The following is a 24627-nucleotide window of genomic DNA, read 5'->3' on the forward strand; positions in this document are numbered from 1 at the left end:
TCTAATGGAAGCCTGCGTGAGTAAATGCTGGCAAGAAGCATGTCATAAACGGCATTCAGAGGGCCAGTGACGCCTGAGCTCATTGGGCGCACAAGATCGCCAAGTACAGCCATGGGCAGTCTGACCCTGTCACGAAGTTAGGGACACCATAAAAGTCAGCCACTGCCTAGCTTTGCCATGGCGATCATGGAGACGCAGTGCAACAGTGACAGTTTGGTGCCTGAAGGCTGGTGTCCTTGCTAAACCCAAATAAGCAACACATGAGCGTCATACTGTGGCACTTAAATTATACTGTAAGCGCAAAGCTGAACCCAAATACAGATTCTCAAAAAATTGCATTTTAAAATATTTAGCTGAGAGAGAGAGAGAGAGAGAGAGAGAGAGAGAGAGAGAGAGAGATCAGTTGTCAGGTTTAAGCAGTCGCTTTCAGCGATGAGTAGCGAGTAGGCAGACCAGGATAATGATTGGGAGATCATGCGGTTTGGACGCATTACCCAACACAACCTCTTTCTTTGCAAGTCTTTTCTTTCTATTTAACCAGCCTGCGTCATGTGCTAGCCAGGAGCAGGACATCAGCACACCATTCTCTCAAGTTTCAGCATGGATGTCTGAATCACTTACATGGCAGTCAAATGGCCCTGACTTGGGTTTGCTGCTAACCTTACCTTAACCTGGGTTTAGTTTGCTGATAACCTTACCTTTGCTCAACTGAATCTGGAAATATTGGCAAAGTGTTCCTCCTAACTGATTTTGGCCGGCCTATTTCTGCATCTCTGTCTCCATGCTGAGTTTGAGTGTGAGCAGCAGCAGCACGGCCAAATGCTGTTTAGATAAAAAACAAGGGAGATTAGTGTACTCATGCTACCAAACTGATTTTGGCCAGCCCATTTCTCCATCTCTGTCTTCATGCTGAGTTTGAGTGTGAGCAGCAGCACTTCCAAATGATTATCCAAAAGCTGTTTAGATAAAAACAAGGGAGATTAGTGTACTGATGCTACCAAACTGAATAGTTTTTTACTTTCTGTACTGGTGCTACCAAACTGACCTAGGGAGGGGCAGTTTCTTGCTTTCCGTCCGATGGAGACGAGCAAGTGCTGCTGGACATATCTGGAATGAGGTGGTTGTGGCAAGAACTAATCACTGAACATATAAACAGAGCAGAGTATGCATGGCTCCAAAAAAAGAAAAGAACGCAATGCAGAGAGTTCAGATCAAGATGGAGAAATGCTTCAGGAAAACTAAGGATGCAACAACAAAAAAGGATATAAATTGACGACTGTGACTGACATGAAAAGTTGATGAAGATTCTACAATAGTCCCCATTTCTGCCGGCCTGCAACCAAGATCTGAGGTTCTTCTGCAGCACAACTGGCTTCGACACTCAACAACAGATACAGGAGCAGCACAGGAGAAATCCTTGAACCATATCCCGATGATAAACCAATAAAACACCCCCAACATACACTGTATTAGGGTTTGACTGACTCACATTACATGATACACGATCAATTGCCAAAGCATTGACGAACTGAAACTATTCAACCCTGAATCTATCTATCGACTCTCATGACATGACGCACTTCGACTTCAACCTCAACTCTGATGATGAACCATCTCTTGCTCGACCCACAATTCCCGGCAGGAAATCCATCTCTTGCTCCGAATCGCGACTCCTCAGAATCCCCCTTTCTGCACCAATCCGGCCCCGAATCAGCGTCCGAACATCCAGGAACAAGTGCCAGATAGACCAAAGATTGATTTTTTTTATTTGGAGAATGCTTACCTCGTTCACCTTGTAGCGATCGCGGTTCACCTCCGAGAGAAACTCGCCGGGGGAGATGGACTGCGGGAGAAGAAGACAAGATGAGAGGTGAGTAATCGGAGGAGGGAAAGGGAGGATTTCGCGAGCGCGATCGAGGAATTTTTTTGGGGGCGTGTCTTGCTTACGCACGTTGATTTGGCGCTGGACGACCTTGGGCCTCCTCTTGTACCGGCGCGGCGGCTTCTTGCCGGTCATCGCGAGGAAGTCCGCCTCGATCTCCTGCTTGGTGAGCTCCACCGAGAACCCGGCGCTGATCCTGCCGCCGGAGGAGGAGCCGCCGCCGTCCATGTTCCAGAGCTTCCTGTGCTCCTGCGCGTCCTCCGCGCCGTCCCGGCCGCCCCTCCGGTCCCTCAGCTGGTAGTACTGCTTCCGGGCAGATTCCTCCGCCGCGGCGCCCTCGTCGGCCGGAGGGGCGTGCTTGGACTCCCCCGGCGCCGCCACGGGGGCAGCTTTCGGCGGAGATCGGGAGCTGTTGCGCAGCGCCTCGTCGCCCGCCGCCGCCGCCGCCGCAGGGGGGCTGGAGTCGGGGTCCTTGCAGAAGGCCATGGGCCGGCGGTAGCCCCAGGAGGCCGGGAGGTCGAAGCCGACGAGGAGGCGATTGTCCCTCGATCGCGACGACGAAGCGGGGGACGGCGCCGACATTGCTGAGGCGGGCGTCGGTGAGGACTCCATCGGCGCGAGACGACAAGGAGGAGGGAGGGAGGGAGGAAGGGGGTTAAAGGGGGCAGCAAATGTGTTGCGGAGGTTCTAGTCTGGCAATTGCTTGCATGCGCCGTCTATATATAGCAAAATTCCGAGGAGCGAACGCTCGCTGTGGTTTTCTTTTCTTGTGGGTTTGGGATCGACGCCGGCGTGTGCCGCCCGCAGGGGTCCGGGCGGGAGAATGCTACACCTACAGGCAGATCCTTACTGGATTGATGTTACGGACTGAGTTGTCAAATCATGTTTGGGGATTAGGAAGGATGGGGTCCATCAGTTAAAAATCAAGGAGAGCAGTTATTGGTGGAAAAAGAGTCCGTAAGCAGCAGTCCGTAGGGGATCCCGTAAGTCTAGCATTTTTGGCCCGGGCGCGTGTGTGTGGGGCATGAGCTCTCCCCCCTCGTGATCGAACCGTGGAGGGCCGTTGGATCACAGATCCGACGACGTGTGCGTGGCATGAGTTTCAGATTTACTTGGTGTTTCCATATTTATTGTTTTATTATTGGAAGATATTTAAGGAATGAATAAATGAATGGAAATAGATATCAGAATATCTAACACAACAAGTGTGGTATCACCCCACAACGCCCACCTGTCCGACGGTGTGTTGGAGGGCCGCGTGTTGGGCCAACGGTTGGCTGCTGACACGCCACGCCAAGCCAGTTGGCTGCCAGGCGATGTGCTGGAGGGCCGCGTGTTGGGCCAACGGCTGGCTGCTGGCATGCCACGCCATCTGGCTGCAAGGCGATGTGTTTGACGGTCACGCATTGGGCCAACAGCTGGCTGCTGGCACGTCACGCCATGCCAGCTGGCTGCCTGACCAGGCGATGTGCTGGAGAGCCGCACGTTGGGCCAACGACTCGTCCCTGACACGTCACGCAACGTCAGCTAGCTGCCTGATCCAGCGATGTGGGTGGCGTGTTTGGCCAACGACTAGCTCCTAACACGTCACACAACGCTAGCTGGCTGCCTGATCGGGCAATGTGCTGGAGGGTCATGCGTTGGGTTAACGGCTGGCTCATGGCACGTCACACAATGCCAGCTAGCCACACTGATCTGATAATGTACTAGAGGCACGCACGTTGGGCCAACGGATGACTCCACACATGTCATGCCATGCCTAGCCGATCGCTGATCTGGTGATGTGCTGGAGAGAGCTGGCTCAGTGTGCCACATGTTGGGGAAAATAGACAACTCCTGGCACGTGTCGCAAAGCCCAAGCGATCACCTAATCTGGTGATGTGCTGGAGGGGAGTTGGCCCAATGCACCGTGTGTTGGGCCAATGGACGGCTTCTCGCACGTCACATAACGCTCAACTGGCCGCCTGATCCGGTGATGTCTTGAAGAGAGCTGGCTCAGTGCACCACACATTGGGCCAATAGACGGATCTAGATGTGTCAAACAACGCTCGATTGATCGTCCGATCCAGCAATGCGAAGCTGTCTCAATACACCGCATGTTGGTCCAATGGACGACTCCTGACACATCACGCAACGCCTAACTAGCTGTATGGTTGGAAATGAGTCGGAGGGATCTGGCTCAATGCACCATGCGTTGGGCCAATAGATGACTCCTGGCATGTCTCACGACTCCTGACTATTCGTTTGATTTAGCAATGCGACCAAGGAAGCTGGATCATGATAATTTGGTAGAAGTTGTTGGAAAGCCCCAAGTGGAAGGGTTGAAATAGTCTAGCAACAAGTATTTCCCCAGTAGATAACCAAGGTTTATCGATGGTAGGAACTACCATACGTAAGTTAATGATAAGTACTTGCACACAACTAACCGACTTTTGCTTGCCCCCAATGGGTCAGATTGGTTGCCAGGCTTCTTGACTAACTAGTTACAAGAATTAAACATACGGTGTGATAGAAATTGATAAATAATGATAATGAACAAACGGTCCAGGCTGTAGGTAATAGTAAATCAAGAGATCGACAATGAAAGCAATGGGTATTGATTGGACCGGGATACATACTTTGAATAGAGGCATCTCTCCAAACAACATAAACAACTGTTAGTAACAAATTACAATTTTGACGGTATGGGGTAGAGTGACGGACATGGCCGGAAGTACCAGAAGGGAGCTTGCACAAGGGGGTTACCAAGGTTTGTGCCCTCATGGTGAGGCAATTCCCTACGTTCTGCTTTATTTTGGATTGATGGTGGAACACCTCATGTGAGGGGGTTACAACATGATGGGGATTGCGACTACTGAGAGTATGATCTAGTGAATAGATGGGAATGGCTACCCCTAGCCTCACATTATATAGGGGACGAGAGCTAGGGTTTACAGGGTGCCTAATCGACCTCACGCTGAGATCATCTTGGCTTGCACACCAAGATTATCTTCTCGTTCTGAGCCGTCCCCGGGCCGACTCTTGACGGGCCAACATCAGGCCTTCGGACCCCAAAGCCAGCACAACACCAGGCTGTTGGGGAACGTTGCAGAAAACAAAAATTTTCCTACTCGTTTCACCAAGATCCATCTAGGAGTTCATCTAGCAACGAGTGATTAAATGCATCTACGTACCTTGTAGATCGCGAGCGGAAGCGTTCAAAGAACGGGGATGATGTAGTCGAACACGACGTGATCCAAATCACCGATGATCTTAGCACCGAACGGACGGTGCCTCCGCGTTCAACACACGTACGGAACGGATGACGTCTCCTCCTTTCTTGATCCAGCAAGGGGGGAAGAGAGGTTGGTGAAGATCCAGCAGCACGACGGCGTGGTGGTGGATGCAGGGCGTCACAGTAGCAGGGCTTCGCCTATACTACGAGAGAGAGACGTAACAGGGAGAGAGGGAAGCACCAAAGGCTGAGGTATGAAGTCCTCCCTCTCCTCAACTATATATAGGAGGGCCAAGGGGGGGGGGGTGCGCCAGCCTAGGAGATCCAATCTCCTAGGTGCGGCGGCCAGGGGAGGTTTCCCTCCCCCCCAAGGCACTCAGGGGTGCCTTCCACTAGTGGGACTCCTCCCCCATGGAAACCCTAGGCGCATGGGCCTATAGGGGCTGGTGCCCTTGGCCCATATAGGCCAAGGCGCACCCCCTACAGCCCATGTGCCCCCCGGGACAGGTGGCCCCACCCGGTGGGCCCCCGGGACCCCTCCGGTGGTCCCGGTACAATACCGATAACCCCGAAACTTGTCCCGATGGCCGAAACAGCACTTCCTATATATAATTCTTTACCTCCGGACCATTCCGGAACTCCTCGTGACGTCCGGGATCTCATCCGGGACTCCGAACAACATTCGGGTTACTGCATATACATATCTTCACAACCCTAGCATCACCGATCCTTAAGTGTGTAGACCCTACGGGTTCGGGAGACAAGCAGACATGACCGAGACGACTCTCCGGTCAATAACCAACAGCGGGATCTGGATACCCATGTTGGCTCCCACATGCTCCACGATGATCTCATCGGATGAACCACGATGTCGAGGATTTAATCAACCCCGTATACAATTCCCTTTGTCAATCGGTATGTTACTTGCCCGAGACTCGATCGTTGGTATCCCAATACCTTGTTCAATCTCGTTACCGGCAAGTCACTTTACTCGTACCGTAATGCATGATCCCGTGATCAACCACTTGGTCACCTTGAGCTCATAATGATGATGTATTACCGAGTGGGCCCAGTGATACCTCTCCGTTATATGGAGTGACAAATCCCAGTCTCGATCCGTGTCAACCCAACAGACACTTTCGGAGATACCTGTAGTGCACCTTTATAGTCACCCAGTTACGTTGTGACGTTTGATACACCCAAAGCACTCCTACGGCATCCGGGAGTTACACGATCTCATGGTCAAAGGAAAAGATACTTGACATTGGAAAAGCTCTAGCAAACGAACTACACGATCTTTGTGCTATGCTTAGGATTGGGTCTTGTCCATCACATCATTCTCCTAATGATGTGATCCCGTTATCAATGACATCCAATGTCCATAGCCAGGAAATCATGACTATCTGTTGATCAACGAGCTAGTCAACTAGAGGCTTACTAGGGACATATTATGGTCTATGTATTCACACGTGTATTATGATTTCCGGATAATACAGTTATAGCATGAATAAAGACAATTATCATGAACAAAGAAATATAATAATAATGCTTTTATTATTGCCTCTAGGGCATATTTCCAACAGTCTCCCACTTGCACTAGAGTCAATAATCTAGTTACATTGTGATGAATCGAACACCCATGGAATTCTGGTGTTGATCATGTTTTGCCCTAGGGAGAGGTTTAGTCAACGGATCTGCTATATTCATGTCCGTATGTACTTTACAAATCTCTATGTCTCCATTTTGAACATTTTCACGAATGGAGTTGAAGCGACGCTTTATGTGCCTTGTCTTCTTGTGAAACCTGGGCTCCTTGGCAAGTGCAATAGCTCCAGTGTTGTCACAAAAGAGTTTGATTGGCCCCGACGCATTGGGTATGACTCCTAGGTCGGTGATGAACTCCTTCACCCATATTGCTTCATGTGCTGCCTCCGAGGCTGCCATGTACTCCGCTTCACATGTAGATCCCGCCACGACGCTCTGCTTGCAGCTGCACCAGCTCACTGCTCCACCATTCAACATATACACGTATCCGGTTTGTGACTTAGAGTCATCCAGATCTGTGTCGAAGCTAGCGTCGACGTAACCCTTTACGACGAGCTCTTCGTCACCTCCATAAACGAGAAACATTTCCTTAGTCCTTTTTAGGTACTTCAGGATATTCTTGACCGCTGTCCAGTGTTCCTTGCCGGGATTACTTTGGTATCTTCCTACCAAACTTACGGCAAGGTTTACATCAGGTCTGGTACACAGCATGGCATACATAATAGAACCTATGGCTGAGGCATATGGGATGACACTCATCTCTTCTATATCTTCCGCCGTGGTCGGGCATTGAGCCGAGCTCAATTTCACACCTTGCAAAACAGGCAAGAACCCTTTCTTGGACTGATCCATTTTGAATTTCTTCAAAATCTTATCAAGGTATGTGCTTTGTGAAAGACCTATGAGGCGTCTTGATCTATCTCTATAGATCTTGATGCGTAATATATAAGCAGCTTCTCCAAGGTCCTTCATTTAAAAACTCTTATTCAAGCAGGCCTTGATGCTGTCCAAGAGTTCTATATCATTTCCCATCAAAAGTATGTCATCTACATATAGTATGAGAAATGCTACAGAGCTCCCACTCACTTTCTTGTAAACGCAGGCTTCTCCATAAGTCTGCGTAAACCCAAACACTTTGATCATCTCATCAAAGCGAATGTTCCAACTCCGAGATGCTTGCACCAGCCCATAAATCGAGCGTTGGAGCTTGCACACCTTGTCAGCATTCTTAGGATCGGCAAAACCTTCCGGCTGCATCATATACAATTCTTCCTTAAGGAAACCATTAAGGAATGCCATTTTGACGTCCATTTGCCATATTTCATAATCGTAGAATGCGGCAATTGCTAACATGATTCGGACGGACTTCAGCTTCGCCACCGATGAGAAAGTCTCATCGTAGTCAACCCCTTGAACTTGTCGATAACCCTTAGCGACAAGCCTAGCTTTATAGATGGTCACATTACCATCCGCGTCTGTCTTCTTCTTAAAGATCCATTTATTTTCTATGGCTCGCCGTTCAACGGGCAAGTCAGTCAAAGTCCATACTTCGTTTTCATACATGGATCCTATCTCGGATTTCATGGCTTCCAGCCATTTGTCGGAATCCGGACCCGCCATCGCTTCTTCATAGTTCGAAGGTTCACCGTTGTCTAACAACATGATTTCCAAGACAGGGTTGCCGTACCACTCTGGTGCGGAACGTGTCCTTGTGGACCTTCGAATTTCAATAGGAGCTTGATCAGAAGTATCTTGATCATTATCATTAACTTCCTCTCTAGTCGGTGCAGGCACCTCAGGAACATTTTCTTGAGTTGCGCCATTTTCCGGTTCAAGAGGCAATACTTCATCAAGTTCTACTTTCCTCCCACTTACTTCTTTCGAGAGAAACTCTTTCTCTAGAAAGAGTCCGTCTTTGGCAACAAAGATCTTGCCTTCGGATCTTAGGTAGAAGGTATACCCAATAGTTTCTTTAGGGTATCCTATGAAGACGCATTTTTCCGACTTGGGTTCGAGCTTTTCAGGTTGAAGTTTCTTGACATAAGCATCGCATCCCCAAACTTTTAGAAACGACAGCTTAGGTTTCTTCCCAAACCATAATTCATACGGTGTCGTCTCAACGGATTTCGACGGAGCCCTATTTAAAGTGAATGCGGCAGTCTCTAAAGCATAGCCCCAAAAAGATAGCGGTAAATCGGTAAGAGACATCATAGATCGCACCATATCTAATAGAGTGCGATTACGACGTTCGGACACACCGTTACGCTGAGGTGTTCCAGGCGGCGTGAGTTGTGAAACTATTCCACATTTTCTTAAGTGTGTGCCAAATTCGTGATTCAAGTATTCTCCTCCACGATCTGATCGTAGAAACTTGATTTTCCTGTCACGTTGATTTTCAACCTCACTCTGAAATTCCTTGAACTTTTCAAAGGTTTCAGACTTGTGTTTCATTAAGTAGACATACCCATATCTACTCAAGTCATCAGTGAGGGTGAGAACATAACGATAGCCACCGCGAGCCTCAACACTCATTGGACCGCACACATCAGTATGTATGATTTCCAATAAGTTGGTTGCTCGCTCCATTGTTCCTGAGAACGGAGTCTTGGTCATTTTTCCCATGAGGCATGGTTCGCACGTGTCAAATGATTCATAATCAAGAGACTCTAAAAGTCCATCTGCATGGAGCTTCTTCATGCGTTTGACACCTATGTGACCAAGGCGGCAGTGCCACAAGTATGTGGGACTATCATTATCAACCTTACATCTTTTGGTACTCACACTATGAACATGTGTAGTAATACGCTCGAGATTCATTAAGAATAAACCATTGACTATCGGAGCATGACCATAAAACATATCTCTCATATAAATAGAACAACCATTATTCTCGGATTTAAATGAGTAGCCATCTCGTATTAAACGAGATCCTGATACAATGTTCATGCTCAAACATGGCACTAAATAACAATTATTGAGGTTTATAACTAATCCCGTAGGTAAATGTAGAGGTAGCATGCCGACGGCGATCACATCGACCTTGGAACCATTCCCGACGCGCATCGTCACCTCGTCCTTCTCCAGTTTTCGTTTATTCCGCAGCTCCTGCGGTGAGTTACAAATATGAGCAACGGCACCGGTATCAAATACCCAGGAGTTACTACGAGTACTGGTAAGGTACACATCAATTACATGTATATCAAATATACCTTTGGTGTTGCCGGCCTTCTTGTCCGCTAAGTATTTGGGGCAGTTCCGCTTCCAGTGACCCTTCCCTTTGCAATAAAAGCACTCTGTCTCAGGCTTGGGTCCATTCTTTGACTTCTTCCCAGCAGCTTGCTTGCCGGGCGCAGCAACTTCCTTGCCGTCCTTCTTGAAGTTCTTTTTACCCTTGCCCTTCTTGAACTTAGTGGTTTTATTCATCATCAACACTTGATGTTCCTTCTTGACTTCTACCTCTGCTGATTTCAGCATAGCAAATACTTCAGGAATGGTCTTTACCATCCCCTGCATATTGAAGTTCATCACAAAGCTCTTGTAGCTTGGTGGAAGCGACTGGAGGATTCTGTCAATGACCGCGTCATCCGGGAGATTAACTCCCAGCTGAGTCAAGCGGTTATGTAACCCAGACATAGTGAGTATGTGTTCACTGACAGAACTATTTTCCTCCATCTTACAGCTGAAGAACTTATCGGAGACTTCATATCTCTCGATCCGGGCATGAGCTTGAAAAACCATTTTCAGCTCTTCGAACATCTCATATGCTCCATGTCTCTCAAAACGCTTTTGGAGCCCCGGCTCTAAGCTGTAAAGCATGCCGCACTGAACGAGGGAGTAGTCATCAGTACGTGTCTGCCAAGCGTTCATAGCGTCTTGGTTCTGTGGGACGGGTGGATCACCTAGCGGTGCTTGTAGGACATAATATTTCTTGGCAGCTATGAGGATGATCCTCAGGTTCCGGACCCAGTCCGTATAGTTGCTGCCATCGTCTTTCAGCTTGGTTTTCTCTAGGAACGCGTTGAAATTGAATACAACGTTGGCCATTTGATCTACAGGACATATTGTAAAGATTTTAGACTAAGTTCATGATAATTAAGTTCATCTAATCAAATTATTAATGAACTCCCACTCAGATTAGACATCCCTCTAGTCATCTAAGTATTACATGATCCGAGTGAACTAGACCGTGTCCGATCATCACGTGAGACGGACTAGTCAACGTCGGTGAACATCTTCATGTTGATCGTATCTTCTATACGACTCATGCTCGACCTTTCGGTCTTCTGTGTTCCGAGGCCATGTCTGTACATGCTAGGCTCGTCAAGTTAACCCTAAGAGTTTTTGCATGTGTAAAACTGTCTTACACCCGTTGTATGTGAACGTAAGGATCTATCACACCCGATCATCACGGCGTGCTTCGAAACGACGAACTGTAGCAACGGTGCACAGTTAGGGGAGAACACTTCTTGAAATTGTTGTAAGGGATCATCTTATTTACTACCGTCGTTTTAAGTAAACAAGATGCAAAACATGATAAACATCACATGCAATCAAATAATAATAGTGACATGATATGGCCAATATCACATAGCTCCTTTGATCTCCATCTTGGGGCTCCATGATCATCCTGTCACCGTCATACTCATCGACATGTAAGTCGTGATTCCTATTACAAGAACATGATCAATCTCATACATCACATATATCATTCATCACATCCTTTTGGCCATATCACATCACATAGCATACCCTGCAAAAACAAGTTAGACCTCCTCTAATTGTTGTTTGCATGTTTTACGTGGCTGCTATGGGTTTCTAGCAAGAACGTTTCTTACCTACGCAAAGACCACAACGTGATATGCCAATTGCTATTTACCCTTCATAAGGACCCTTTTCATCGAATCCGATCCGACTAAAGTAGGAGAGACAGACACCCGCTAGCCACCTTATGCAACTAGTGCATGTCAGTCGGTGGAACCTGTCTCACGTAAGAGTACGTGTAAGGTCGGTCCGGGCCGCTTCATCCCACGATGCCGCCGAATCAAGATAGGACTAGTAACGGCAAGCATATTGAACAAAATCAACGCCCACAACTACTTTGTGTTCTACTCGTGCAAGAGAACTACGCATAGACCTAGCTCATGATGCCACTGATGGGGAACGTTGCAGAAAACAAAAATTTTCCTACTCGTTTCACCAAGATCCATCTAGGAGTTCATCTAGCAACGAGTGATTAGATGCATCTACGTACCTTGTAGATCGCGAGCGGAAGCGTTCAAAGAACGGGGATGATGTAGTCGAACACGACGTGATCCAAATCACCGATGATCTTAGCACCGAACGGACGGTGCCTCCGCATTCAACACACGTACGGAACGGATGACGTCTCCTCCTTTCTTGATCCAGCAAGGGGGGAAGAGAGGTTGGTGAAGATCCAGCAGCACGACGGCGTGGTGGTGGATGCAGGGCGTCACAGTAGCAGGGCTTCGCCTATACTACGAGAGAGAGACGTAACAGGGAGAGAGGGAAGCACCAAAGGCTGAGGTATGAAGTCCTCCCTCTCCTCAACTATATATAGGAGGGCCAAGGGGGGGGGGTGCGCCAGCCTAGGAGATCCAATCTCCTAGGTGCGGCGGCCAGGGGAGGTTTCCCTCCCCCCCAAGGCACTCAGGGGTGCCTTCCACTAGTGGGACTCCTCCCCCATGGAAACCCTAGGCGCATGGGCCTATAGGGGCTGGTGCCCTTGGCCCATATAGGCCAAGGCGCACCCCCTACAGCCCATGTGCCCCCCGGGACAGGTGGCCCCACCCGGTGGGCCCCCGGGACCCCTCCGGTGGTCCCGGTACAATACCGATAACCCCGAAACTTGTCCCGATGGCCGAAACAGCACTTCCTATATATAATTCTTTACCTCCGGACCATTCCGGAACTCCTCGTGACGTCCGGGATCTCATCCGGGACTTCGAACAACATTCGGTTTACTGCATATACATATCTTCACAACCCTAGCGTCACCGATCCTTAAGTGTGTAGACCCTACGGGTTCGGGAGACAAGCAGACATGACCGAGACGACTCTCCGGTCAATAACCAACAGCGGGATCTGGATACCCATGTTGGCTCCCACATGCTCCACGATGATCTCATCGGATGAACCACGATGTCGAGGATTTAATCAACCCCGTATACAATTCCCTTTGTCAATCGGTATGTTACTTGCCCGAGACTCGATCGTTGGTATCCCAATACCTTGTTCAATCTCGTTACCGGCAAGTCACTTTACTCGTACCGTAATGCATGATCCCGTGATCAACCACTTGGTCACCTTGAGCTCATAATGATGATGTATTACCGAGTCGGCCCAGTGATACCTCTCCGTTATATGGAGTGACAAATCCCAGTCTCGATCCGTGTCAACCCAACAGACACTTTCGGAGATACCTGTAGTGCACCTTTATAGTCACCCAGTTACGTTGTGACGTTTGATACACCCAAAGCACTCCTACGGTATCCGGGAGTTACACGATCTCATGGTCAAAGGAAAAGATACTTGACATTGGAAAAGCTCTAGCAAACGAACTACACGATCTTTGTGCTATGCTTAGGATTGGGTCTTGTCCATCACATCATTCTCCTAATGATGTGATCCCGTTATCAATGACATCCAATGTCCATAGCCAGGAAATCATGACTATCTGTTGATCAACGAGCTAGTCAACTAGAGGCTTACTAGGGACATATTATGGTCTATGTATTCACACGTGTATTACGATTTCCGGATAATACAGTTATAGCATGAATAAAGACAATTATCATGAACAAAGAAATATAATAATAATGCTTTTATTATTGCCTCTAGGGAATATTTCCAACACAGGCTTCCTGGCCGATGGGACACCCCTGGTGTATTACACCATCAGTAACCCCCGAGCATGCCTGGAGTTGGAGTTTTATGCATGTGTTCAGAATGAGAACCCAGATGACCTCTTCCTGCCTTGGTAGGTATGATGGCCTATCCTCACGAGTCCGGCTTTAGTGTTATTCAGGCTTGACGATCGCACGACCTCTTTCCTGTGACTCAACAACCCGTGGTTATGTGGCTTGAGATTTTGCAGCTTCATAGCCTAAAGTGCCACGGGCTCATGGCTTGAAGTTCAAGCCATGAGCCCGTGGCACTGAGCACTAAGTTAATAGGTTAGTATAAATGCCACGAAACCAAGTCATGAAGTCTAAATTGAAGGTTCACAATTTGAAGTCCAAATGCCACGAAACCAAGTCCAAATGCTCAGGTTCACAACCCGAGGTCATGTGGCTTACACTTTGTGCCGCAGGTACCGATGCGTCGCCAACCCATGTTTCATCACACTCCTTCATTACTGGTGAGAAGACTAGCGAGCTTCTCGTTGGTTTCGCCTTGACTGGTGCATCATAATGATAATGCCTGGATTCTCATGATGATATCTCAAGAATTGGGAAACCGTAGAGAAAATGGGACACGCGTCGATCCACCGAGGCCATCACGTCAATTTCTTAGGGGGATATGAAGATGGAGGGCGAGAACGTTTTGCCACTTCTCCACCTCCTGGGTGAACTGCTTCTCCTTCCTATGTTCTCGACGCCATTGCTGCATACCACCTGCTACTCGAGCCCTTCTTTCTTCTTCCCTATTCCCTCCATAGTTCTTACCATTTGCTAGCAGTGAAAGATTGGATTTGAAGTTTCTAGCGACTGCGATGTCGAGGAGAGATAGAGTAACCCCCATCACAAGGAGAGCGCCTTGAACTCCCACGCATCTTCGTCCACAGGAGCGGCCACCGAGAGTGGCAGCGTGGGGAGCCGGCTAGTTTCCACAACCACCTTCGCACGTCTAGAGGACTTGGTCAGGTTGGGGTTCCTTCCTCATTGAAGTGTCCTCCCGTGGAAACCTACATAGCCGATGGATGATATCCTGAAGCCCGATCAGTAGAACCGAGTCATAAATACCTCCTTCCTCTATCGTGGCCTCTTGTTGCCTATCCATCGGTTTGTCCAAGGTATTTTGCACTTATACATCTATCAACTCACTATATTACACACAATTGGGTGCTGCACCTAGCCTGCTTTATCACACTATGCGAGTACATCCTAGGGATTGATGACCCACAAGTATAGGGGATCAACTGTAGCTCTTTTCGATAAGTAAGAGTGTCGAACCCAATGAGGAGCATAAGGAAATGACAAGTGGTTTTCAACAAGGTAATGTGTGCAAGTGCTGAAATTGTAAGTAGCAGAGTAATTTGATAGCAAGATAATTTGTAACGAGCAAGTAACGATAGTAGTAACAAAAGTGCAGCAAGGAAGCCCAATCCTTTTGAGGCAAAGGACAGGCCAAAGTGGTCTCTTATGATAAGAAAAGCGTTCTTGAGGGTACACGGGAATTTCATCTAGTCACTTTCATCATGTTGGCTTAATTCGTGTTCGGTACTTTGATAATTTGATATGTGGGTGGACCGGTGCTTAGGTGCTGTTCTTACTTGAAAAAACCTCCTACTTATGATTAACCCCCCCGCAAGCATCCGCAACTACGAAAAAAGTATTAAGAATAAATTCTAACCATAGCATTAAACTTTTGGATCCAATCGGTCCCGTACGGAATAGCTCATAAACTGGGGTTTAAGCTTCTGTCACTCTCGCAACCCATCATCTAATTGCTACTCCACAATGAATTCCCTTAGGCCCAAATATGGTGAAATGTCATGTAGTAGACATTCACATGACACCACTAAGGGAATCACAACATACATACTATCAAAATATCGAACGCATATCAAGTCACATGATTACTTGCAACATGATTTCTCCCGTGACCTCAAGAACAAAAGTAACTACTCACAAATGATAAACATGCTCATGATCAGAGGAGTATTAAATATCATATTGGATCTGAACATATAATCTTCCACCAAATAAACCATATAGTAATCAACTACAAGATGTAATCAACACTACTAGTCACCCGCAAGCACCAATCTATAGTTTCGGTAACAAGATTGAACACAAGAGATGAACTACGGTTTGAGAGGAGATGGTGTTGTTGAATATGTTGATGGAGATTCCCCTCCCCAAGATGAGAGAGTTGTTGGTGATGATGATGACGATGATTTCCCCCTCCAGAAGGGACGCTCCCCCGGCGGAATCGCTCCGCCGGAGGGCAAAAGTGCTCCTGCCCAAGTTCCGCCTCGAGGCGGCGGAACTCCGTCCCAAAAGTCCTCTACTCATTTTTTCTAGGTCAAAATGACTTCTATACCAGAAGATGGGCACCGGAGGTGGGCCTAGGTGAGCACAACCCACCAGGGCGCGCCTGGGTTCCCTGGCGCGCCTAGGTGGGTTGTGCCCACCTGATGGACCCCCTCTGGTACTTATTGGCTCCAATATTCCTCATATATTCCATAAAAATTCTACATGAAGTTTCAACTCATTTGGAGTTGTGCAGAATAGGTGGCCTGACGTAGCTTTTCCAGGTCCAGATTTCCAGCTGCCGGAATTCTCCCTCTTTGTGTAAACCTTGCATATTATGAGAGAAAAGGCGTTAAAATTACTCCAAAAAGCATTATTATGGATAAAAACATTATAAATAATAGTAAGAAAACATGATGCAAAATGGACGTATCAACTCCCCCAAGTTTAGACCTCGTTTGTCCTCAAGCGAAAACCAAAATCAAAAAACATGTCCACATGCTTTGAGAGAGAGAGAGGTGTAAATAAAAACAAAATGCGAGCATAGAAGCATCATGTTGATTATTATAACAGCAACAAGATTAAACATAAGACTTTTATCATAAAACTTTTGTCATATACTTCCCATGAATAAGTAACAATTCATCACACAATCAAAGTATAAAGCAAAAACTCTATTAGAAACCAACAAACTATGTTCTCAGTAACTTTGCAACTACAATTCATTATCTTTTCAGGAAGGGTCACGTATCGGAGCCTTTAGGCAAGTCCACATACTCAACCATCATATAGTCTTCTATGATTGCTAACACTCACCACGTACACATGAGCAAAACATTTCAACCGGACACATAGGAAGATAGGGGCTTATAGTTTCGCCTCCCAACGTACTCACCTCAAGGGTGATGGTCAACAATAATAACTCATGTTATCTATATTCAGATGGACATATGTGCCTACACTACTGCAGGATGCTGCTATCGCGACACTACAATCAGAGGCCCTTTGAGAAACTGTGTGCGATGCCATAATTGCAAACGATGCTGTATGAAAACCGTCAGAAATGTGTAAAACATTTGCGATGGAGGATGAATCAAACATGGTTCAGATTTTAGTTGCGTGTGCGACGAAGGGCATACGGTTCAGTTCAATTAACTATTTGCAGTGAGGAGGAACAAAAGAAACGGGCAGCCAGATGAAGGCGTGTGCGATACACAACATACGGTTCACTCGGATGAACTGTTTGTGATTAGGCAACACAAAAGAATCTGGCGGTGATACGTCTCCAACGTATCTATAATTTTTTATTGTTCCATGCTATATTATATCCTGCTTTGGACATTATTGGGCTTTATTATACACTTTTATATTATTTTTGGGACTAACCTATTAACCGGAGGCCCAACCCAGAATTGCTGTTTTTGGCCTATTTTAGGGTTTCGCAGAAAAAGAATATCAAACAGAGTCCAAACGGAATGAAACCTTCGGGAACGTGATTTTCGGAACGAACATGATCCAGAGGACTTGGACCCTACGTCAAGCAATCAACGAGGAAGGCACGAGGTAGGGGGGCACGCCTACCCCTAGGCGTGCCCTCCACCCTCGTGGGGCCCATGTTGCTCCACCGACGTACTCCTTCCTCCTATATATACCTACGTACCCCCAAACTACTAGACATGGAGCCAAAACCCTAATTCCACCGCCGTAACTTTCTGTATCCATGAGATCCCATCTTGGGGCCTTTTCCGGAGCTCTGCCGGAGGGGGTATCGATCACGGAGGGCTTCTACGTCAACACCATAACCTCTCTGATGAAGTGTGAGTAGTTTATTTCAGACCTACGGGTCTATAGTTATTAGCTAGATGGCTTCTTCTCTCTTTTTGGATCTCAATACAAAGTTCTCCCCCTCTCTTGTGGAGATCTATTCGATGTAATCTTCTTTTGCGGGGTGTTTGTTGAGACCGATGAATTGTGGGTTTATGATCAAGTTTATCTATGAACAATATTTGAATCTTCTGTGAATTCTTTTATGCATGATTGGTTATCTTTGCAAGTCTCTTCGAATTATTAGTTTGGTTTGGCCTACTAGATTGATCTTTCTTGCAATGGGAGAAGTGCTTAGCTTTGGGCTCAATCTTGCGGTGTCCTTTCCCAGTGAAAGTAGGGGCATCAAGGCACGTATTGTATTGTTGCCGAGGGAGTCCTGGATTAGGGGGTGTCCGGATGGCCGGACTATACCTTCATCCGAACTCCTGGACTATGAAGATACAAGATTGGAGACTTCATCCCGTGTCCGGAAGGAACTTTCCTTGGCGTGGAAGGCAAGCTTGGCGATACGGATATGTAGATCTCCTACCATTGTAACTGACTTTGTGTAACCCTAACCCTCTCCGGTGTCTATATAAACCGGAGGGTTTTAGTCCGTAGGACAAGATACAGAACAACAATCATACCATAGGCTAGCTTCTAGGGTTTAGTGTGACGCCCCGAGACCGATGTGCCAGGTGTCCTCCAGTTATTCGCTGTTGTTGCCTTGTCTTTTGCTTGCGTGTTGCATCTTGCCATGTCATCATCCGCATTGCATCATCATGTTTTCAAAACTTGCATCCGTCCCGGTCTCCTCGTTCCGTCCGTTGTCCGTTCTGAGCCCAGCCACACTTGCACGCGCCCGCGGCATGTCCGGTTTATTATTTTATAAGTGGCCGAAAAATGTTCCCGGAATGGGATGAGAGTTGACGTGTGGTCTTATTATAGTGTAGATAGACCGCTTGTCAAGTTTCATCGCATTCGGAGTTCGTTTGATAGCCCAACCGTTAAACTATAGCGACATTATAGTCGGTCTAACGTCGGACGTTTTCGGTCTCCGAAAACGGTTGCCGGGCCTCTCTCTCCTCTCTTCTCAGCCCATCTCTATCTAGCACAGCCCACTAGCCCACCTATCTAACCCCCCCTCCGCTTCGGGTCGTCTGATCGAGATCGAACGGCTCCGAAACGGCCTCAAACCCCCTAACCCTAGCCCGCTTGCCTTATATAGACCCCCTCCATGCCATTTTTGGCATCCCTAGCCCTCCACCTACCTCTAGCCCCCTCCCCTCAATTTCAGCGCCGAACCCCTCCCTGGCCTCCACTTGTCGCCGCCGCCCTTGGTCTCTTCCCGCACCGCCACCTCGCCGGCGCCACATGGCGCGCTCCTAGTGGCCAACCGCCACCGCATGGTCACCCGCAGCCAACGGGACGATGCCACGTCGCCGCTGGCCTCCTCCCACCTCCCGCGGCCCTGCCAAGCCCGAGAGGGGCCCGCGGAGCTCATCTGCTGCCGCCGTCGCAGCCCATGCGCGCTCGCGCGAGCCCGTATCCTGTTTTTTCACATAGAACATTTTTTTCTATTTTCCAGAGTCAGCAGTTTTTACAGAAAACCCTCCTGTTTCATGCATATAATAACTCATCATCTATGCACCGGATTAAAATGATTTATATATGAAAGTTGCTTAGAATTTCATATAGTTTCATAATATGTATTTTTCATCCATGTTTAAAATGTTTAATATGTTGTTTGTTTAAATTTGCTTAGATAGCTTGCTAAAATGCTTTATTTCATAACTAAATAACCGTAACTCGAATTTTAATAAACTTTATATGTAAATGGGGTAGAAAAAATTCCTAGTTTAACATGATGACTTTACTTTGCATGTTTAATAACTCTAAAATTGTGTTTAGGGCAGAACAGTACCAAATCTATAATATGCTCATGAGGAGTTTTCCGGAATTGCTGTTCGTTGCTTCCGGCCTCATTTAAACTTGCCTAGATTAGATAGTTTCATCATGCTTCACCTCTTGCCATGCTAACAACATTTAATATTGTTGGCTACATAAACGAGAGAGAACTAAATAAGTCATGTGGTGTTCTTTTCAATATGCAACTCCGTTGCATAATGAGCTCCACTTAATTTGTAGGATTGTTTGTGCACTTTGCCATGCCATGCTTCATTAAACCGGACATGCATCATACTCGATTGTGCATCATGCCATGTTGATGTGTTGGTTGTTTACTACGTTGTTTGCTTCTTTTCGGTGTTGCTTCTTTGGCTTGGTTCCGATAACGTCGTGTGTGTGAGGGTCCGTTCGACTACGTCCGTTTGTCTTCTTCTTGGACTCGTTCTTCTTCCTTGCGGGATTTCAGGCAAGATGACCATACCCTCGAAATCACTTCTATCTTTGTTTGCTAGTTGCTCGCTCTTTTGCTATGCCTATGCTGCGATACCTACAACTTGCTTATCATGCCTCCCATATTGTTGAACCAAGCCTCTAACCCACCTTGTCCTAGCAAACCGTTGTTTGGCCATGTTACCGCTTTGCTCAGCCCCTCTTATAGCGTTGTTAGTTGCAGGTGGAGATTGAAGTTTGTTCCTTGTTGGAACATGGAGATGTTGTTCCTTGTTGGAACATGTTTACTTGTTGGGATATCACAATATCTCTTATTTAATTAATGCATATATATACTTGGTAAAGGGTGGAAGGCTCGGACTTATGCCTGGTGTTTTGTTCCACTCTTGCCGCCCTAGTTTCCGTCATATCGGTGTTATGTTCCCGGATTTTGCATTCCTTACGCGGTTGGGTAATAATGGGAACCCCTTGACAGTTCGCCTTGAATAAAACTCCTCCAGCAATGCCCAACATTGGTTTTACCATTCGCCACCTAGCCTTTTCTTTTCCCTTGGGAGTCGCGCTCCTGAGGGTCATCATTATTTTAACCCCCCCGGGCCAGTGCTCCTCTGAGTGTTGGTCCGAACTGAGCTGCCTGCGGGGCCACCTCGGGAAAACTTGAGGTTTGGTTTTACTCGTAGCTAGTCTCATCTGAGTGTGCCCTGAGAACGAGATATGTGCAGCTCCTATCGGGATTTGTCGGCACATTTGGGTGGTGTTGCTGGATTTGTTTTACCTTGTCGAAATTGTCTTGTAGAACCGGGATGCCGAGTCTGATCGGAATGTCTCGGGAGAAGGTTTATCCTTCATTGACCGTGAGAGCTTGTGATGGGCTAAGTTGGGACACCCCTGCAGGGATTGAACTTTCAAAAGCCATGCCCGCGGTTATGGGCAGATGGGAATTTGTTAATGTCCGGTTGTAGAAAACCTGAAGTTGATCTTAATTAAAATACATCAACCGCGTGTGTAACCGTGATGGTCTCTTTCCGGCGGAGTCCGGGAAGTGAACACGGTGTTGGAGTTATGCTTGACGTAGGTTGTTCTAGGATCACTTCTTGATCATAGTCTCTCGACCGTGCTTTGCCTTCTCTTCTCACTCTCATTTGCGTATGTTAGCCACCATATATGCTAGTCGCTTGCTGCAGCTCCACCTCATACCTTTTACCTTACCCATAAGCTTAAATAGTCTTGATCGCGAGGGTGTGAGATTGCTGAGTCCCCATGACTCACAGATTACTTCCAAACCAGCTTGCAGGTGCCGAGGTTACCGTGTAGATGATGCAACCCAGCTCAAGGAGGAGCTCGATGGAGATCTTGTCCTTTGTGTTGTTTCGTGTTAGTTGATCAGTAGTGGAGCCCAGTCGGGACGATCGGGGATCTATGTAGCATTTGGGGTAGTCTTCTTTTATTTTGGCTCCATAGTCGGGCCTTGATTGTATTTGTATGATGTAATGCTTTATTCATGTAATTGTGTGAAGTGGCGATTGTAAGCCAACTATGTATCTCTTTCCCTTATGTATTACATGGGTTGTTTGCGAAGATTACCTCACTTGCGACATTGCTTTCAATGCGGTTATGCCTCTAAGTCGTGCTTCGACACGTGGGAGATATAGCCGCATCGAGGGCGTTACATTTAGCCTCTCCGATCTCGTGGTAGATCTACTCTTGTACTACCCATATCATCAATATTAATCAAGCAGGACGTAGGGTTTTACCTCCATGAAGAGGGCCCGAACCTGGGTAAAACTTCGTGTCCCTTGCCTCCTGTTACCATCCGGCCTAGACGCACAGTTCGGGACCCCCTACCCGAGAACCGCCGGTTTTGACACCGACATTGGTGCTTTCATTGAGAGTTCCTCTATGTCGTCGCCGTCAGGCTTGATGGCTCCTACGATCATCAATAGCGATGCAGTCCAGGGTGAGACCTTCCTCCCCGGACAGATCTTCGTCTTTGGTGGCTTCGCACTGCGGGCCAATTCACTTGGCCATCTGGAGCAGATCGAAAGCTATGCCCCTGGCCGTCAGGTCAGATTTGGAAGTTTAAACTACACGGCTGACATCCGCGGGGACTTGATCTTCGACGGATTCGAGCCACTGCCGAGCACGCCGCACTGTCACGACGAGCATGATCTAGCTCTGCCGCCGAACAGTGCCCTGGAGGCCGCACCCGCACCGGCTTCGACCCTTAATTCAGAGCCAACTGCGTCGATCGAGGATGGGTGGTTGGACGCCGCCTCGGGGGCTGCGATCCCAACGGCGATCGAGCCGAACACCAGCCCCGCACTCCGCGAGACTCATGACTCCAAGGAGCCGGACTCCTCTCCGGACTCCGGACCCTCTGTGCCCCTGCCGATCGAATCCAATTGGGCACCAATCATGGAGTTTACTGCCGCGGACATCTTTCAGCACCCGCCTTTCGGCGACATTCTGAAGACACTAAAGTCTATCTCTTTATCAGGAGAGCCCTGGCCGGACTACGGTCGGCAAGGTTGGGATACGGATGATGAAGAAATTCAAAGCCCACCCACCACCCACTTTGTAGCCACTGTCGACGATTTAACCGACATGCTCGACTTCGACTCCGAAGACATCGACGGTATGGACGCCGATGAAGGAGACGATGAAGAACCAGTGCCTATTGGGCCCTAGAAAGCCACCTCGCCATATGACGTATACATGGTGGACGCACCAAAAGATGACAACGAGGAGCGGAAGGACGCACCGGAGGCTTGTTCCCTCAAGAAGCAGTCAAAGCGGCGACGCAAGCACCACCCCAAATCCCGCCTCGATAGAAATAACGATCACACAGACCCAGCGCTGGAGCAGGGCGAACCGCTGCCGGACAACGGCAATTCGGATAATCAAACTGAACAAACAAATTCTATCAAGGATAATGGTCCGGACGACATAATGCCGGACAGGCACCCGGAGCAACAGAATGCCCATAAAAGGCTTGTTGCTACCGCGAGGAGTCTTAAAAAGTAGAAGCAAAGGCTCAAAGCTGCGCAAGACACACTCCAAATCAAATGGAGTAAAATACTCAACACAACAACGAGGTACGGCGACAATCGCCCCTCCAAGAGCTACCCAAAGCGGAAGCTGCTACTTGAATTCGATGAGGAGGCCTCAGACTCCCCACAACCAAATATCAAAGCAGCCACCTGGCCGGATAGACGACCCCTCTACCAACACAGAGCGGCATACAACGCCACTCACAATACAACACGCGACCCATGCGAGGGATCGCACCCAAAGGACGGCGCAACAAGATCCATCTATGGACCACGCAAGCGCGCCCCAGCATACAATGCAACACAACAAACATCCGAACAACGCGGTACACCCAGCTACAGGGGTGCCGCACACCCCGTATGTTTCACCGATGAGGTGCTGGACCATGAATTTCCAGAGGGATTCAAACCCGTAAACATAGAGACATACGACGGAACAACAGACCCTGGGGTCTGGATTGAGGACTACATCCTTCATATCCATATGGCTCGAGGAGATGATCTCCACGCCATCAAGTACTTACCCCTCAAGCTCAAAGGGCCAGCTCGTCACTAGCTTAAAGGCCTCCCCGAAAGCTCCATTGGAAGTTGGGAAGAGCTTGAAGATGCCTTTCAGGCAAATTTTCAAGGGACTTATGTCCGACCTCCGGATGCGGATGATTTGAGTCATATAACTCAACAGCCCAGAGAGTCAGCCCGAAAGCTTTGGAACAAGTTTCTTACTAAAAAGAACCAGATTGTCGACTGTCCGGACGCTGAAGCCTTGGCAGCTTTTAAGCATAGCGTCCATGACGAATGACTTGCCAGACACCTCGGCCAAAACAAGCCGAGAACGATGGACGCATTAACAAGCCTCATGACCCGCTTTTGCGCGGGTGAGGACAGCTGGCTAGCCAAATGCAGCACCAGCGACCTCAGTACATCTGAAGTTAGAGATGGAAACGGGAAATCACGGCGCAACAACAATAACAAACACCGGAATAAAGAAGACAACACGAAGGGCACGGCAGTAAACGCCGGATTCAAAAGCTCTCGGCCAGGTCAAAAGCTGCCCTCTAAAGGCACCAGGGATGAACTGTCTAGCCTCAACAAAATTCTGGACCAAGTATGTCAGATCCATAGTACCCCTGGTAAACCTGCTAATCATACCCATAGAGAATGTTGGGTCTTCAAGCAGTCCGGCAAGCTCAACGCCGTACACAAGGGGGAGGATACACCAAGTGAAGACGAGGACGAGCCTCCCAAGCAAGACATTGGGGAACAAAATAAATTTCCACCAGAAGTCAAAACAGTAAACGTGTTACACGTGATCAAGGGAAAAAACAACGCGGCACTCCCAGGAAAATATACCCAAGTGCCTGTCATCACGAAGTCCTGCCACTGGTCGACTCAACCGATCACTTTCGACCATCGCGATCACTCAGCAAGTATCCGACGCACAGGATGGGCTGTCCTGGTATTAGACCCAGTAATTAGCGGATATCACTTCACACGAGTCTTGATGGACGGTGGCAGCAATCTAAAGCTAATATATCAGGATACAATCCGCGGGATGGG

At 48.0% G+C, this 24627-nt stretch overlaps 1 protein-coding gene across 1 annotated transcript; it reads right to left on the reverse strand.

Moving 5' to 3' along the window:
• Nucleotides 1-1414: 1414 nt before the first annotated feature.
• On the reverse strand, nucleotides 1415-2590 carry LOC125538253 (uncharacterized). The gene is made up of 3 exons (XM_048701530.2): nucleotides 1952-2590; nucleotides 1784-1843; nucleotides 1415-1689 (listed from the first exon to the last, which is right to left on the reverse strand). The coding sequence occupies exons 1-3, from the start codon at nucleotides 2492-2494 to the stop codon at nucleotides 1675-1677; spliced, it is 618 nt and encodes a 205-aa protein (XP_048557487.1). The 5' UTR covers nucleotides 2495-2590; the 3' UTR covers nucleotides 1415-1674.
• Nucleotides 2591-24627: the final 22037 nt, after the last annotated feature.

The sequence above is a fragment of the Triticum urartu genome, chromosome 1A, assembly GCF_056163025.1.
Source record: "Triticum urartu cultivar PI428250 chromosome 1A, HENAU_Tu73, whole genome shotgun sequence".
Classification (NCBI taxonomy): Eukaryota; Viridiplantae; Streptophyta; class Magnoliopsida; order Poales; family Poaceae; genus Triticum; species Triticum urartu.